Below are 16,789 nucleotides of genomic sequence, written 5' to 3' on the forward strand. Positions count from 1 at the left end.
CGATGGAGGGCCCAGTGAGAGAACACGCAGCCGTGTGATGTAGCCAGTTGGGCTTGGCAAACTTGGATCCTGCACAGATCGCGCTGTCTCTGCCAGCTCGGGCAGCTTGCGTGCTGTGGTTGGTCCGCGACCGGCGGCTGTTGACGATGCGTTCGTACAATCCGAAATGCCATGGAAACGCGTTCAGAACAGCCAACGCTTTTTGCATTGTAAGCCTTTTGGCTGGGGATAGTTACGAATTCGTATCACACTGAAATTCTTACCAGCCGTGATCGTATCACCAGGGTTTTACTATATTGTTGTGCCTCTGTGGAGCATGGAAGTTTCAGCGCACACACTTTGAACACCCACAGACAAGTGACGGGTCAAAGTGCTGCTTACCATGATGGCGATAGCAATAGCTGAAGTAGGGGAGCTGGCAAATGCGCTCAATTAGTTAACGTAGTTTCTTTCAGCACAATAAAAAGATTTTAAAAATTTGTTGCGCGTCAGCCAAATGTAACCAAGTTTTGTAGGACAGCAATGTAGGACAAGACGCAGTGAGTATGTGGCATGTCCAAATAACCACTCTCAAGAACCCTTGAGCTTGTTCTCAGCATGAATCAAGGCTTCTTGCAGTGCATTATTCGTGTCTGCTGCGTGTACATGCTACAGTGTTGTATTTCCATGTGAAGGTGTAACTTTGTGAACTGGTGAAATCGGTCAGGAAATGGCTTTGCTGGCTTGTTATTGCCAAGTGGGCGTGGTGTCTGTAAGGCTGAACGCCTTCCTGCCCCCTTTTCCCGGTGCAGTTTTGCCAGGACAGGAAAAGCGCAGTGGTTCTCGGGCAGCCCGAGGCTCTCCTCTCGCCGCTCCATGTCGTCCAGCCTGGAGAGCGTGTTCTTTGGCCCACAGGTGAGCCACGGGGGGTTCCGCACGGGCAGCTCCTGTTTCCCCTTGTCGCCTGCACTGCCTGGTGGTTGACGCTGTTCTGACTCGTGGCTGCCACGCCCTCTCCTCCTCCTCCCCACGTGGCAGACGAGCGGGCGGCTGCTGGCGCGCCTCCAGCGGGCCTGCCTGGTGCACTGGGACCTGTGCTCGCTGCTGCTGACGGCCTACGGCAGCCTGCAGCGCCGACTCTCCGAGGCCATGCGCCTCCTGCCCCCCTGGCAGCAGCTGCACCTGGGTGCGTGCCATTCCCTGGCAGCCGGCTTTGGGGCCAAGTTACTGAGGGCGCGAAACTACCTATAGGGCCCCCCATGTATCAAAAACTGGTCCCCCTGCGCTGGGGGCAAACAGGGATAGGCATGGTGCAAGTTGACTAGCCTGCCATTGATTGTTGGCAGACGGCTGAAGTGGTATGCTCAAGTGCTTGTGGCTGCTGCTGCCGTAAGTCATAAAAGAGAAACCGTGGAAGCATGAGTGGGCATTACCTCATTTGGAAAGCAAGCTTTATTTTGTCAGGTTGCGTTAGTAAGCAAACGTTTAGCAAAGTTCAGTTTCGGGCCCTCGGGGTGCCGCGTCCGCGCGCTGGGCCCTCAGCCACAAAGAAGCAGGGCTGCCCACACAGCCCGTGTTCTAAAGCGGAGTTTCGCTGCTGGTGTGCATTGAGGACCTCTGCCCGATGGGCTGACCCCACACCGGGTTTGTGAGCGACGCATCCCTGCATCGGACCGTTCTCTCTGTCTTAGCTGCCAGCAGTGGGGGAATGAATTTGGATGGCTGAGGTGCTTCGGAGATTCCGGTCTCTGACTGTGTAGATGTGTGCTCACACTGGGCAGCTGGGGCACACATGGGGCCAACATGTCGGGCTGGCTGCTTCCTGGCTCTGATAGCAGGCACACAAAAATAGCGTTACCTTTAACTTCACACTGTGTTAGTCTAGGCATTTTTTTTTTACTTGATCAGCTGCAGATGAGTGCCATGTTGTGCAGACTGCTGCTGGAGCTTTAAAGGGACACTGAAGTGAATTTGTCAAGCTCCCGTTTTTGCTTGCACTCTGTAGACTGGCTCAAATTAGCACACTTTTCATTGTTTATCCGGTTGACAAATCGGTAATTATTTTACAAAGTGCGAAAGAAGAGAAACTACCATGCGCGGTTTGCGGCGGCCGCACAAACTAAGCTGTGACGTTAGGAGGAGGGGGCGCCGTGATTGGACGATGCCCAAGGTTAGCAATCAAACAAGTTTCGGTTTCGGTTTCGGTCTGTAAAACAACATGTTTGACATTCGATGGCGTCGTTGGATGGGCATTCTCAATTTCCCAGTTATCGTAGTACTGCACTTCTGCCATGTTGTCGGCTGTAAAATGCATAAGATAAGCCTCCCAGGACGGCTTAGAATCGTAGCATTCACTAGCCGAGGCCTACGCAGTGCATGAACGCCCTCCGCGTCCCCGCAGGCGCTCAAATGCCATGCGCTTTTCCCCTATATTTGGAGCTTGCCTCACTCATGCCTGTATCTTAAAAAGCGTGTTCGCACCAGGCGAAGGGTCTGTTGATTCTGGCCTGTGCCCACTGCCCGCAAGCAGTCGGTGCTTATGGCAACAGCACGCCAACGAGAACTCGCTAGCGCGGCAGTGCCAGCCTGCGCGAGTTCTGTGGACTAGTTCGTGGAGCAATGAACGTTGCGGCCAAAAAAAAGGTGAACTCAGTATACAAAACATCGGCGAAAAACGAAAAAGTTAAGTCATAAAAAAAAAGCATGTACCCACGGCGATTCGAACTTGTGACTGGCAAAACACTTGCGGTGACATACCTAGCGCACCAGACGACTAGGCCACAGGGGGCCGCTGGCGGTAATGGAAAATATCAGGTATATAATGTATAACCAGTTTACACTTTTATTTAGTTTTAGTATTTCAAGCAGCTTAGGTGACTAGTTGTTGTATTGCGCTCGTGCAGTAAGCGTCCCCCGAGTTTTCACAATAGCTCACGTCTAGCAATTGCATTTCGTAGGCGGGAAAGCGTTCGCAGATGTGTAGTCGTGCTCCTGACCGCTCTGCTTGTTCGCCCAGCGCAAAAAAGTGCTTCCCGCACCCTAGTTTTACGCTGTACGGTAAAAATATCAGTTGATTTTATTTCCTTAGTACCTATATTGACTTCGCTCACTCTTCTCCCCCTTCAAGAGGCCTTATATTTTCCTACTGGCGTACCAGTCAGCGAAGCGTCGCATGTGCGCTTGTGCAGCGCTTGTGTGAAGCGACCTTGACTTGGAGCTAGATACAGTGTACAAACTAACGAAGTAAAGAAAGGCGCATTCTTCCATTCCCAAACGTGTTGTGGCTTAGTTTCAACTGATCGAACGAATTGCGACGACCCGTCGGCGGCCGGCGGACTAAACGGTGGACCGACTGACTCGGTCGCGAAAGGTTGGCGAGCCGTGCAGTAGCGCAGCCAATTGTCAGCTCCTCTCCTGCTGACGTCACACGAAAACGCCACAGAAAATGGGCGAGCGTAAAGAGAGGAGGACAGCATTTTCGAATTGATTTTTCTACTAAATAAATTCGCGTAAACGCACACAGAGTGGTCGAAACAGGGCCCAGGGACTCCGGACTACAGTTTGCGCTCGTAATCCCGCATTGTTTACAAATCACTTCAGTGTCCCTTTAAGTTAGTAAAAGAAAGTAACATGTGCTGCACTACTTGCAACAGTGCAGCCATTGCAAAGAATAAAATAACTCTATTGTTTAAACTTTGTAAGGAGGTAAAAAAAGCAAGAGAGAGATGACATTTGGATCGTAGTAATTTGGTCTCACTCAAAAGTGACACTCAGTGGCATTTTGTTAGAATGCGGAAGGCGACAGAGCACAAGGAAGAGGTCCAAGTGAAAAACCTGCTGCAGTTTTCCACCATTGAAATGAGGCTGTGCCAGTCAGCTTGCACTGGTGTGGTGATTGCACTGGTATGGTAATTCGCAGAGAACTGCATCTCCCCCCTGCCTGCACCAGGCACCTTGGGGATTCTGCTGTGTCTAGCACTGGAGTACAAAGAAGTGAACTTTGTGAAAACAGAACATATAAAGAAGCAACTGGCCAGCCACCAGGCCTTAATAAAATGGAAATTCTTTTAGAAATGAATATAACCAGAAGGTTTTAAAAAATTGTGGAAGTATCCAAAGATGTCTTGAGTGAGTTGCTCAAATTTAAAATACTAATAGTTTTTTTATACGTCTGGTTTTCTAGTAGGCACTTGGCTGAATACATAGAGGCCCCTCAAGCCGTAGCAGCTCTTTTAAGTTTTGTGAACTTAATTTACCATTAGGTACCAAGCGCTTCTGACAGTTAGGTTCAAACTCATCATAGATGTCCAGGGATTTGGTTCAATTTTTATTGTTTTCGCATGCATGGCTGTGCCATTTCTGTCCAAAGGGCATTTCCTGACTTATTATTCAGTCAGAAAATGCGTACAGGGAGGGAAAATTTGAAAGGCCCACTGGCAAGAAACAGTGAACGGTTGCATTGGAACCAAGGCACAAATGGTATCGATGAAAGAAAAAAAAAAAAAAAACGTGATGGAAGGAAGTGCTCTCAATTCATTATCATTGGTTCATTGGTGTTCCAAGTGAGCATGAGAGAACAAGCTTGGGGTCTTCCTGTAAATATGTAGCTAATGCAGTGCAGCTTAACCTTTTTAATGCGTGTTTTGCAGTGTACTGGCCCATGCAGGGTTGACACTAATTTGACATACAACGGCCAACTTGCCAACTTCACCTCGACATTTGCCCTTTCAGTGTCACCTCAGTGCGCTTTTGGGCCTAGCCCTGGTTGTGTGACCCCCTCTACCATTATTGCCTTTTCTTCTTGCAGACTCGCTGGATCTCTCCTCCTGCCTAGAAGGGCTTAGCAATGTTGCTAAGGTAAGCCTTGCATCTGCTGGTCTCGTGGAAACCATTGCATCCTTGTAAGCCCATAGGCGCTGGGAACTGCATGCATCTCTTATTGAGCCCCTGGCGCCAGGGTGCTTGGAAAGGGCCGATTCTAAATGTGCAGTGGCTTTAAAACCACGAGTGTCCATTGTTACCAGCTTAGAAACTGCTGAGGGATACTTTGACATCCACGTGAAATTCAGCCATACAACAATAAGGAATGCTACACAGCTCTTTCAGAAACGTTGCAGTCGAAGAAAAAATTTTCCCGGTCCCAGACAAGGAAGCAATTGAAAGAATGGTGAAAAATGGAAGGCATTGTTGGTATTGGAAATATAAATACCTCATTTCAAGAGGAAAAAGTTTGCTGCAGCAGTTTGAAAGAGGCAACACGAAGGGCATGCAAAACAAATCATTGAACCACGCACTGTTTGAAAACCCTTGCAAATTTAACATAGCGGTAAATGTCCTCATGTCCTGCAAAGCATGCTTTCCGCACTGGGCGAACAGAGTAGAACCATGGGCCTGAAAATTAATATGCAGAAAACTAAAGTAATGATCAATCACCTGGGGACAGCACAGCAGTTTGAGATACGTGGCGAGGCAGTGGAAGTGGTAAGCGAATATATCTACTTAGGCCAAGTTGTGACCCCAGATCCCAACCATGAAGCAGAGATAATTAGAAGGATCAGAATGGGGTGGGGTGCATATGGCAGACATTCTCAGATAATGAATAGCAGCCTACGATTGTCGCTGAAGAAGAAAGTGTATGACAGCTGCATCTTACCGGTACTCACCTACGGGGCAGAAACTTGGAGGCTCACTAAGAGGGTTCAACTTAAATTGATAACGACTCAGCGGGCAATGGAGCGGAAAATGATAGGTGTAACATTAAGGGACATGAAGAGAGCGGAGTGGGTCAGGGAACAAACGCGTGTTAAGGACATATTAGTAGAAATTAAGAAGAAGAAGAAAAAATAGACGTGGGCAGGGCACGTAATGCGAAGGCAAGATAACCGTTGGTCATTAGGGGTAACAGAGTGGATCCCTAGAGAAGGCAAGCGTTGCAGGGGGCGGGCAGATGAGATCAAGAAGTTTGCGGGGATAAATTGGTCACAGTTGGCACAGGACCGAGATAATTGGAGAATCATGGGAGAGGCCTTTGCCCTGCAGTGGGCGTAGATAGGCTGGTGATGATGATGATGATGAAATGTCCTCATTAAAAGAGAATTAACTTGAGCGTGCCTGTGATGGCACCAGTATGGTATTTAGGCCCAGACTGTTTTCAGGAATGCTTTGACACAATTTCTTTGTGTGTTCCGGGAGCAGCATTTACTGACTGCTAGAACTCATTTGCTGACTCCAGTAAGGCTTTCTGTATCTGTGTCAGGCTGGCATAAGCTCCCCGTGCACCCCTTCCCATCACTGTCCATTCATACCTCACAGTCGACCCTTGTCAATTCGATCTCGTGATTTTATCGCTTAACTCTTCTGTATTCCAAAGCTGCATAAAAATGTTGAATTTCTTTATCTTGATCTGCTGCTGGACACAACCAAGCTCGAGCAATTCCACCTGGGTCAGCCTGATGAAAGTCTGCATTATTTGCTGCATTACAAAGGACACAGTGGTAACTCACACATTGTTCGACAAAGATTCTGCAGTGGTTTGCAAGTGCCTTGCTTACGGTCATGCTGGGTGCATCGAGTTGGTGGTTGGGGTCTTTACTCTGTTTCCTCTCTCTCTTCCCCCCACCCTTGTGTTTCTACCCCTTCTGGTGGCAGGACTGCTTTCACCATGTTAAGAACAAGGACATGTCTCCTCCCCAGTGGGACAAAATCTTTGCTCACATCACGGTAATGACAGCGCCCTTCTTGACCTCTTTTGGCTTCGCTTCCGATTCTCGTTGACAAATAGAGTTCTGGTGGGAGCAGGCTTTGTTTCCGGTTTTTTTCCTTTCTTTCTTTTTCTTTTTTAAATGGGTAGCGTCCTTTAGCTAGTGGCCTGCGGTTTTGGGGGAACCAGCTCAAGTTCTGGTCCTCGTTTTCTTGGGCTGCAAAAGCGCCATCTACGGGCCAGTACCTGGATGCTAAAATTTGGATAAGTCTTGCTGAATTTAAAAGAAAACTTCCATGATAGCAAGGATTAAGATGAAGTACGTGTAGACAAAACTGTTCTAAACTACGTATCACCACATGTGGCATGGCTCGCACATCACCATTACTGAGCGCACAGGTAGCCTTGGGCACATTGAAGGTGAAGCCCTGCTTCCCAGTGCTCTTCTCATTAAAAGCACACCTTTAATCCACTGTCACAAAAATAGGCTAGGAAAAGGGGCCAAAAAAAAGACAAGTAATCATGCCATTTGTTTCAGGGGCCAGGAATCCGCTATTTTTTGGTGCAGTAAAAGGGCACCAGTTGGCATGCCATTACGGAAGTCAATACATTGGAATGGAGGAACCTGCAAATAAAGTTGCACACTATATGACAATAAGCCCCAAATTTTTTATTTCTGAATGTTTGTCAGCACTGGGTTGAAGTAATTCCCAGGCGTTAGTTTTACTGGGCTTTAGCTGTCAAGTATTGCAGTCCATAACATTTTTAAAACTCCTTCATTTAGGTGTCAATTCTTAGGCTGTGCAAATTAGGGGGAAGGGGAGGGTGATCAGTATTTCCTTCTGGCCCAAGTATTCAGAATAGTTGGTTCTGTCGAGAAAGTAGAGTGGACAGGCACCTATCTTGCGACCACACAAAAAAATCTAGTGCAAATCAAACGGTGAAAAGTATGCCGATAATTTACAGTCGCATGCGACAGGTAAGCATGGAATTTCAGTTTCACACTTAGCGCTGTATGCAAGGAAGCTCTTTACTCTCCCATGATCACTTGGCCATGTCTGAAAGTTGGTGCCCGATGCTCAACTTGAAAATCTTGCAGTGGCTTCTCAGCATGTGTCAACTTCTCAAGCGCCACAAGTTTTAAATATGTTTAAAAGGTGACCGAGAGATTTTGGACTGAATCTGCTTATTAATTATTTCAGCGACGCCAAACAAACTAGGTGAGAAAAAGTAAATGATGTCACACATTCAGCACAATCTCACTACTGCAAGTATCTATTGAGCATGGCACAAGTCTTTTCTAGGATTTTTCGGATTGGCTGTGCTTTTCAATTACTGCAGCGGCAGCAAGCTAGGTGAGAAAAATCAGACGATGTCACGCATTCAGCGCCATCTCCTTGCAAAATGTGTACCTGTGCCTTGGCGTCACGAGTGTGTCGCTTCATAGGAGTGATTCCCATTGTTGTGCCGGAGCCTAGTGGAAGAGCAGGAGGGGTGACGTGGGTGTGCACCAGGGGAGGAGTGAGCCTTGCCCCCGTGGCTGTGCGCAGCGTGCCGAGAGCGAGGAAGACTTCCTGGCGACGGCCCACGGGGACGTGGCGCAGCTGTGCGGGGCGCTCATCGTGCTGTGGAAGCAGTTCCTCGAGGTGGTGGTGGGCCAGGAGAAGGTGCGCCAGCAGCTGGCACGCCAGCGCCACCTGCAGCGGGTCAAGCGCTTCGCCGAGGCCTACTTCGTCATTGAGCGGCCCCGCATCGCCGCCCTCTCGGCCAACGACGCCAGGTGCCGCTCCTTCCTGCTTCTGCTTGGGCCGATGGGGGCTGGTTGGGAAGACGTGCCCACACCTCGTTCATCCCTAGTGAGGAGCATGGCCTCTAGGGGTGTGTGAATGCCAGGCAGCAACTTCTGAATGGAATATCGAATCGAATGAGGAAAAAAGGCCGAATATTGAAGCGAAAATCAAATACAGTGGAATCTCGATTATACGATTCTGGGTGATACAAATTTCGGGATGATACGAATTTCTGAGAAGTCCGGGTGAAATTGCATTGTTTGCGATGGGCAAAATTTCGGCTGTTACAAATGGACCTGCGTAGCTCTGTGGGTGATACGAATGAGCCAGCGAGGCTCCCGACCACTGAGCAAGCAAGTGACAGCGACGTACGGGCTCTCTCTCCCCTCTTTGTTACTGTTTCTATGGGAGCAGCTGAGCTGTTGTTGTGTGAGCGCCCATGGCGTGGCGAGACTACTGCGGCCGTGCCGCCGGGGAGAAGAACGCCTTGATGGCCTTGGGCAGGCAGTGACATCACTCAGTTGCTGGTGTCTCATTGGCCTTGGGTAGGGGACCGCCCCTTCAGAACGCGCTGCTCCTCCCCGTTGCTGTCGTATGCTCATGGTGGATGTTCGGTTGCTGAGACGCATGTGCAAGGTTTTTACTGTGAACGGGCCTCTCCCAACCAAATCAACCAAGCTGCTGTCAGCTATGTCGCGCAAGAGGAAAGCCCTTTCCTTCAAGGAGGAGCTGGAGATTCTGAATAAAGCTGACAGCGAACAGAGAAGGAAGCGCAGCGACTTCGCAAAAGAGCTTGGCCTGCCGCCGTCGACGTTGTGCACCAATGTTGCAAAACGTTCAGCACTTCAGTGTGAACGTCAAGCAGGCCAAGACAACCCAGCATGTCAAGTTTGAAGACATCCTCCTGACGGGGTTCAGGAAGTAACCGCGGCTGGAGTGAATATCGACACAACAATGCTGTGGGAGAAAGCCAATGACGTCGCCCTTTCGCTTGGAATTGAAAGCTTTCAGTCCTCTGGTGGGTGGGTTCACCGTTCCAAGCAGCAGCATGGTCTTGTATATAGAACCGTGTGCAGCGAAGGAAAGAAGGTGGACGACTCAGTGGCGAGCGACTGGATGGCCGACACTCTGCCGGCGCCTCTATTGGAGTACTAAGCACGGGACGTATTTAACGCAGATGAGGCGGGAAGTGAAAGCGTGAGTTCCCTAGACAGTTTCGGTGTGCAGTGAGCTTGGGCACTGTTACTGAGGAAGACGAGTGCAAAGTTTTATGCGCTCCAGAAAGGACTGCTCGGTGACATGGAGGTTAAAAAAAGCACAAAAAAATGGGCTCACGAGAAAATAAGAGAAATAAATGAAAACTTTTTTTAGTGCTCAGTTTTTTTGGTTTGTGTTGGCTCATACGAATTCCGCATAATAAGAATATTTTTCGTGGTCCTGCAAGATTCGTATCATCGAGATTCTACTGTATCAATGTTTTTTTGTTGTTGTTGCAGTCCTCGATGTTTCATAGGTTTTTGTGCAAAAACAGAGGCTACTTCGCATGTTTAGGAGTCATGACGTTCTTTTTCAACCTGAAAAACACACTTTTCAATTATTCGCAGCAGTTCAGTTGCCAAATTACAGGAGGTGGTATAGGGTAGACCGCTTATAACTTATGTCGCGGGAGCCGCAAAAATCCGCACTATAAGCGGTACCGCGCTATAACCAAAACGTGCGCGAATTCAACCAAATCGCCACCTACCTCTCAAGTCATCCTAAATTTTTTATCACCCAAACGCACAGCGCCTAAAAACGAAGGAAGGGTCTTTATTTCGTATTATTTTTAACATCAGCCACTGCTGCCGGGTCCCACATTGCAAAAGCGCGGTCTTACAAACGGCGAGTGCAGCTTTAACTTCCGTTGTGTTTGTGTTTTGAAAGACCATGGCTGTGTTTTTTGCGTCTATGAAGATGCCGCAGGACATGATAAGAAAGGCCAGCGGGATTTTTTTTTTTTTTACCCCACCTTGTGTTCACGATGCCGAAGGCGGCTGCTTATCAGCGCAACGTACTGGTGATGGAAATCTTCGCGCGGCTCGCTTGTTCAGGAAGAGCGGTGGCTTATCTGCACAACGTTCTAAAGCGTGAACCGCTTGGAGCGATTTCTCACGAAAACACACGCCGCAGGCGTGGCGACGCCGGTGCGGATACAACTGACGTAATGTGTGCGGCGCGGTAAGAGGCGGCAACATGGCGTCGGCACTGGCAGTGAAGTGGTGCAGGCAGCTCCAGCGACCACTTCTAACCGCTCGCTGAAATGCCGCACGAGGCGCAAGCGAAGATGCTCATGCAAGAAAAGAGCTGATAATGTGACCGCAAAGTGGAATGTAAACTGCCATCCACGCTGCTTGTGAAAGCACCCATCAAAAAATACCGCCGTGGTAAGCCTAAACTAAAGTCCCTTCATCTGATGGAGGGACTTTAGCCTAAACACCTCTGGCGTGGCTAGCCGGCTCGGAGCGCTTCGAATCTCCCGCCATTAGGTGCGCGTCTTTCCATTGGTGCAAGTCGTCAGGCTCCTCCCACTGCCACGCGAAGAAGCCACCGCCAGCACGGAATCGTAGACGCGAGCATGAAAAAAACGCACGCGCAACGCCGATGTGCACAATTCGTGTGCGAAAACGGCCGTGCGGTTCACGATTAATAGAAACAACTTGCCACGTGCGGACGGGGAGCCGGTTGTTATCTTCCGAGGTGCATCAAGCAAGGACAGCTGTGGTTATCAAGTACGCGCGAACTAAAGGGTGCCTATTTTTTGCTTCCGTGTCGAAGTTAGAGGAGAGCAAGGGGTGCGCGCTGTGTCAGATGGTCGATTTCATCATTTCTTTTTTTCTTTTGCTACCCTAAAACGATGCCCCTAGCTGCGCCGGTCGATGAGCAGACCCGCCGAAAAACCGCACTATAAACAGTATTGTGCTTCGGCCAACCGCATCTTAAGCGGTATGCTTATGCATTGAGTTCTATGGGAGGCAAACCGGTGGTCACAAAAACCCGCTTTGTATCCGGTCCCGCACTATAAGCGGTTACGTTATAAATGGTCTACACTGTACTTCAGGAATCCGGAGCAGACACAATACTCATTTTAAAAATGACTCTTGCTTTGGAATTGCTGTACTGCAGCCGTAAGTTACCACTAGACAGCGCCTCGTAACTCCAAAGCAAGCACTTTCCAGGCATGAACAGTGTGACGCGAAAATGCGGCACATCCACAATCGTGGAGCACAGTATGGCACCTTGGAAGCACATGGGAAGCGGGAAGCGGAAACAATATTGTCACGTAGCCAAGGACGACGGAGGTCTTAATCAAGCAACAAAGGTTTATTGGAGCGAACTTGTGCTCTGCAAGAACTCGAAGAAAATACAGGCGGCATAGAAGCAGCCAACGAAGTGGCAAGCGCAGACTGGCGACGGCGAAGTTCCTCATATGCAAAGCGGCACTTTTCAGGCTTGAGTGTTAACCCCAACAAACGAATGGCCTCAGGTACAGACTTCAACCTTGCAAGGTGTTCGTCGAAAGTTCCAGTGAATACCACGTCATCGTCAAGGTATATGAGGCAGGTGTGCCATTTTAGGCCAGCTAGCATAGTGTCCATAACTCTTTGAAACATTGCTGATGCCGTGTGCAGCCGCAACGGCATCACTTTGAACTCGTATGGGCCGTCTGGGGTTATGAATGCAGTCTTCTCTCAAGCTCTCTCGTCTGCTTCTAATTGCCAGTAGCCTGTCTTCAGATCCATTGATGAGAAGTACTTTGCGTAGCAGAGTTGCTCGAAGGCGTCGTCGATTCGTGGCAGGGGGTACAACACGTTAGAGCAGTGCACGGACCACAATTTCTAGGCTCAGCCTGACCTGGCCCGATAGAGACACGGCCCAGGCCCGGCTTGGGCCCGAGAAATTTATAAAAATGAGCCCGAGCCTGGCCCGAGTCTGACGAATTTTTTAAATCTGAGCCCGAGCCCGGCCCGAACCCGGCAGAGTGTTGTTAAATATCATCCCTAGTCCGACAGGATATTAACATGAACTTGAAGAAGTTTGCTGTTAACCTAAAAAGTGTAAGAACAAAGGAAATACGACTACTTTAGATTTAAATTTCCTTTAAACTTGGACCGAACTTTGTACAACTTATCCTCACTCAGAAGCTGTATTTTCAGTAGTTGTGTAACTTCATTTGCCACTTCATTTGCCAACCTTCGAAATCAAGGCACAGCCGAGGATACCTTAAATAATTCCGAGTAAGTGGATTTTTTTATTATTGCAATTCTTCAACAGATATTGCACCTTTCGTTCTTCCATTCCTTGCTGAAATTTGATCAGACGATGCGTCCGGTTTCACCATTTGATTTTTGTCTTTTCTTCTAGTTACGTTGGCAGCATGGTTTTATCGGTGCTTCTGTTCTTTCTTGCCTTTAGTCATGTCTCTAAAAAATTCTTGCACGTAAAAATCATGGGCTCTGCTTAGAAAGTTGGTTCTTCAAACTCTGCACACACTGCGAAATCCAGGTCATGTTTGTTATATTTGTTTTAGTTTGAAAAGGAGAGAGAAAATACAATCATGTTGTAGTCTGTGGCTGGAGTGCCCTCATTTTCTGGCCCGCCCTCTCCCAGTAAGCTGATGGGACCCAGACATTTCTTTTATTGATGTGAAGGCTTTCTAACTGCAATAGTCTTTTTATCATATCTTTTAACGGTGCGGTAGGGAATTAGCACTTCCTTAAGTTTTTTTGTTTTCACTTCACCTGAAATGTCAACAAGAAAACTTTCTCTTGCCAACAATTTAGAATATGCGGCACAGGATAGCCGGGCCTCAGGAACTGCCCGGGCCGGATCGAACCGGCAAGCCCGATAAAATTTTGGTTGAGGCCCGAGCCCGGCCCGGGCCCGAGAAAATGCACGCTACCTGGCCCAAGCTCAGTCCGCGGGCCGGGTTGGGCTTGGGCTTTCGGGCCGGCCTAGGCATGTGCACTGCAATAGTACTTGACCTTTTTGGTGATCTTGTTTAGTCAGCCGGTAGTCAACGCAGAGCCTTAATGTGTCGTCATTTTTATTCACAAGTACGACGGGCGCAGCCCAGGCTTTTTGATGGCTGTATAATGTGATCGCTGAGCATGTCTTCCACTTCTGTTCGGATGGCTTCCCGCCTGTGTGTAGACACACAGTACGGGGACTGTCGGATAGGCCGGGCTCCATCCTCAGCTATGATTTGGTGCTTTGCTTAGAGGTGTCTGACGTAGTTTTGAGTTCGATGAGAAACACTCGCTGTAGTGGCGCAGCAAAGCCAATAATTTCTCCTGTTTTGCTTGTGGTAGCACTGGGTTCACATTGAAAAGATGCAGGAGCTTGAAGGCATCTTCGGGTGCACGTTCAAAGTCGGCGACTGCATCACTTGCTTCGTGCATTGGCATTGCTTCAAGGAACGCGATTGTAGCACCCTTGTTTAAATTCTGGTACTCCTCGTGGGATTTTTTTTGCTCCAAGTGCATAATGCCTCTTGCGACGAAGACGCTGCGCCGTGGTCACGAAGCAATCTTAGATCACTGTCCACTACAGCGTCGACATCAAGGACAGCATCTTTGCAGTAGATAGTGATCATCAAGCTTGCTCGGGGGGTGCTGGGTGATGTAATCATTGGTGATCTTTACAGAAGCACGGTGTTCAGGGCTTGGCTTTTGCGTCATTGCGTGATTGGCAGAGAAGCTTACTACGGGCTTTGCCTTCAAGTCAATAATCACACCGTTGCCCGTCAAGAAGTCCATCCCGAGAATCACGTCACGGGAGCATGTTGGCAATATGATGAACGCAGCAGGGTATGTGGTGCCATTTATGGTGACGCGCGACGTACAGGTTCCACTTGGCGTGACGAGGTGACCTCCTGCTGCGTGTATGTGCAGACCGTCCCATCTGGTGATAACTTTCTTCAGCTTAGACGCAGTTGATCCGCTCATGACTGAGTAGTCGGCTCTCGTGTCTATAAGGGCGACTACATCAAAGCTGTCGATGGACAGCTGTACGTCGGACGCCGCCTTCCTCGAGTTTCAGGTGCATCGGGGCGTCGTATCTTGGCTTGTGCGCGTTGACGGTCGGGCACTATGAGTCGTCGTTATCGTCCTCTTCTCAAGGGCAGGCTCGGTTGTGTCGAGTACACATTGCAGCGTCTGGCTGCCGTCATGTTCGGGAGTCACGTCAGAGTTAGGCACGGTTTTGTTTGTGTCGTAAACCTTGGTATTCGGTGTGTCGCTGCGTCATTGGAGGGTTTTCAATTTTTCGCCGTAGAGTAACTTTACCTCCAGAAGCTGCTGCTTTCAGTTGCCTCTTCGTAGGCTAGGGGACCGTCCACATTGCAAGTCAGCGCTGCTGTGGTGGCTTAGCAATGAGTATAAATAGGGTGATGGGAAACAGTTGAAATGAGGTGGGCCACGGCTGGTCTGAAACAGGTACTCGTCGATCTCACTTGGTCGTTGGCTGGGGAGGGGGCACGGTGCGTCAACGGAGAACCTCGGAGGCCGAGTTGTTTGTAGGGGTAGCAATGGTAAATGTGGCCAGCTTTCCCGCAGTGGTAGCGCAGCAGATGGTGGTGGGGATTCGCCACGTGTCAGTCTTCCTTGGCGTTGGGTTTTGGACCACAGAGGGTCGGCCGGGCGACAGTGGGTGGCTGACGACAAGTTGGAGCTGGGCGGGGTCAATGAACAGCATCTGCGTAGGCCCTAGCTTGCGGTTGACGGGGTGCTTTCAACGGTGTACAAGTCCCCAGTGCGTGTTTAACTTCTCGGATAACGTCACTTAATGAAGCGATTTTAGGTTGATGCATCGTAGGGAAAAGTTTCTGCGGCTCCTCCCTTACTACTGCATGGATCGTCTCACATAGCATATCAGAGTTAATGCCACTGTCGTTGATCTCCGTTATGAGGACATTTAGTGGGCAGTCGTACTGCCTTGTACGAAATTTCAATCTAACAAAGTAAATCACGAATATTACCGACTTCATTACATCGAGGTTTGATTGTATATAAATTTTAAGGCAGCATTTTCAGCAACTTTTGGATGCCAGTGTTCTGAGCACATTGTAGGCAGGCTTTGTCCCTGAATTAATAAACGTCAAGGAAACAAAATTCACACGTACAGCACCCATGCATTTGCTGCTGTACGAGTAGAGCCAGGGTTGCAAATGACCCAGATGACTCTCCAGCCGTACCTGTCTAGCACCAACCTACTTTTTTTCCCTCTAATCAAGGTTTCAAAAGGAGGCCATGACGAAGATGAATGCTCCCCCTCTAGCGAAGCATACAGAACCCCTGCTGGGAAAAGTCTACAATAAGTGGGCAGTTGTGGTATATAATTCCAGCTTTGGAAAGGGTGCGTTGCGATTATATTTCTAGTGCTGACAACTTGGGGGTTTATTTTTCATGCCTGCACTGTGCCACAAAATTTTGAACGTGGTGCTGGTCTGGGCGTGGGGGGGGGCCCAGTACAGTTTTGTTTGTACAACCTGTGGGCACCCACCCTCCTGTAGACTACCAAATGTAAATTTCCATTGTAAGGAACATGTGAGGCATCGACGCTTGCAAAAGTATGTTTATTCTGATGCTCCACGGGCATTTGGAATCTCCTCAGAGGTTGTGCCGCGTAGTATGCTCGTCAGCTGCCGGAGTGTGGCCCTGTGAGTGAATGAATGTTTGGTCCCGTGCAGCACCCAGCTGTTCTACGAGGTGACAGATGCCCTGCGGCGCTCGGAGTACCTGGCCCTGCTGCCCCCCCTGGAGGTGGAGTGCCCCGAGCTGGACGGGGACAGCAACAACCTGCCAGTCATCTACGAAGAGCACTACCAGGACTTGCGCACCAGCCCCCAGGGATGCGGATCGCGTGAGTGTTCCCAGCTCAGCTCTGGACCGCTCCACTGCAGGCGAGCAGAGCCGACTGCAGGAGGCGGTTCTTGGCCACACGAATAGCACGTTGCCTGGCGTCTGTTGCTGTATGTATGCGAGGGGAGGGCATGAGGAGAGGGGAGAGGTGGCGGCATGTTTTAGGAATCCCAAGTAAATTCCAAGTGTGACAGCACTGCCTAGCATGGCACACGGCTCAGAAATGTGGCTGGGATGGCCCTCTCTAGAAATAGCTGCACTGAGGGTGCGCCAAAATAGCGCATGGGCAAGCCAAAAAGGAAGAAATGCTTTTGGAGAGTACTGTGCCTGACGAGCCAAATAAGAACAACCAACGGCTAGCTGTCACATCTCAAAAAGCTGAGTATGCTGTGACGTTGTGGAACATGTGGGGCTCTTGGGGG

The 16,789-nt window shown here is 49.4% G+C and overlaps 1 protein-coding gene across 3 annotated transcripts in view; it reads left to right on the forward strand.

Annotated features, from left to right (window-relative positions):
• Positions 1-16,789, forward strand: part of LOC144159686 (protein FAM135A) — a 73,809-nt gene that overhangs the window by 24,602 nt on the left and 32,418 nt on the right. For 2 of the 3 annotated variants that reach the window (XM_077691331.1, XM_077691330.1), the window contains exons 7-12: positions 792-894; positions 1,018-1,165; positions 4,787-4,836; positions 6,628-6,699; positions 8,230-8,459; positions 16,196-16,368. In XM_077691331.1, the coding sequence (XP_077547457.1) occupies positions 792-894; positions 1,018-1,165; positions 4,787-4,836; positions 6,628-6,699; positions 8,230-8,459; positions 16,196-16,368 (776 nt within the window). The remainder of the gene's footprint in view (positions 1-791; positions 895-1,017; positions 1,166-4,786; positions 4,837-6,627; positions 6,700-8,229; positions 8,460-16,195; positions 16,369-16,789) is intronic. The other variant, XM_077691332.1, reaches the window with a different exon arrangement.

This window comes from Haemaphysalis longicornis, unplaced genomic scaffold (genome assembly GCF_048455015.1).
Source record: "Haemaphysalis longicornis isolate Haplotype H1 unplaced genomic scaffold, Haemaphysalis longicornis Haplotype H1 scaffold_10, whole genome shotgun sequence".
In the NCBI taxonomy this organism is placed as follows: domain Eukaryota; kingdom Metazoa; phylum Arthropoda; class Arachnida; order Ixodida; family Ixodidae; genus Haemaphysalis; species Haemaphysalis longicornis.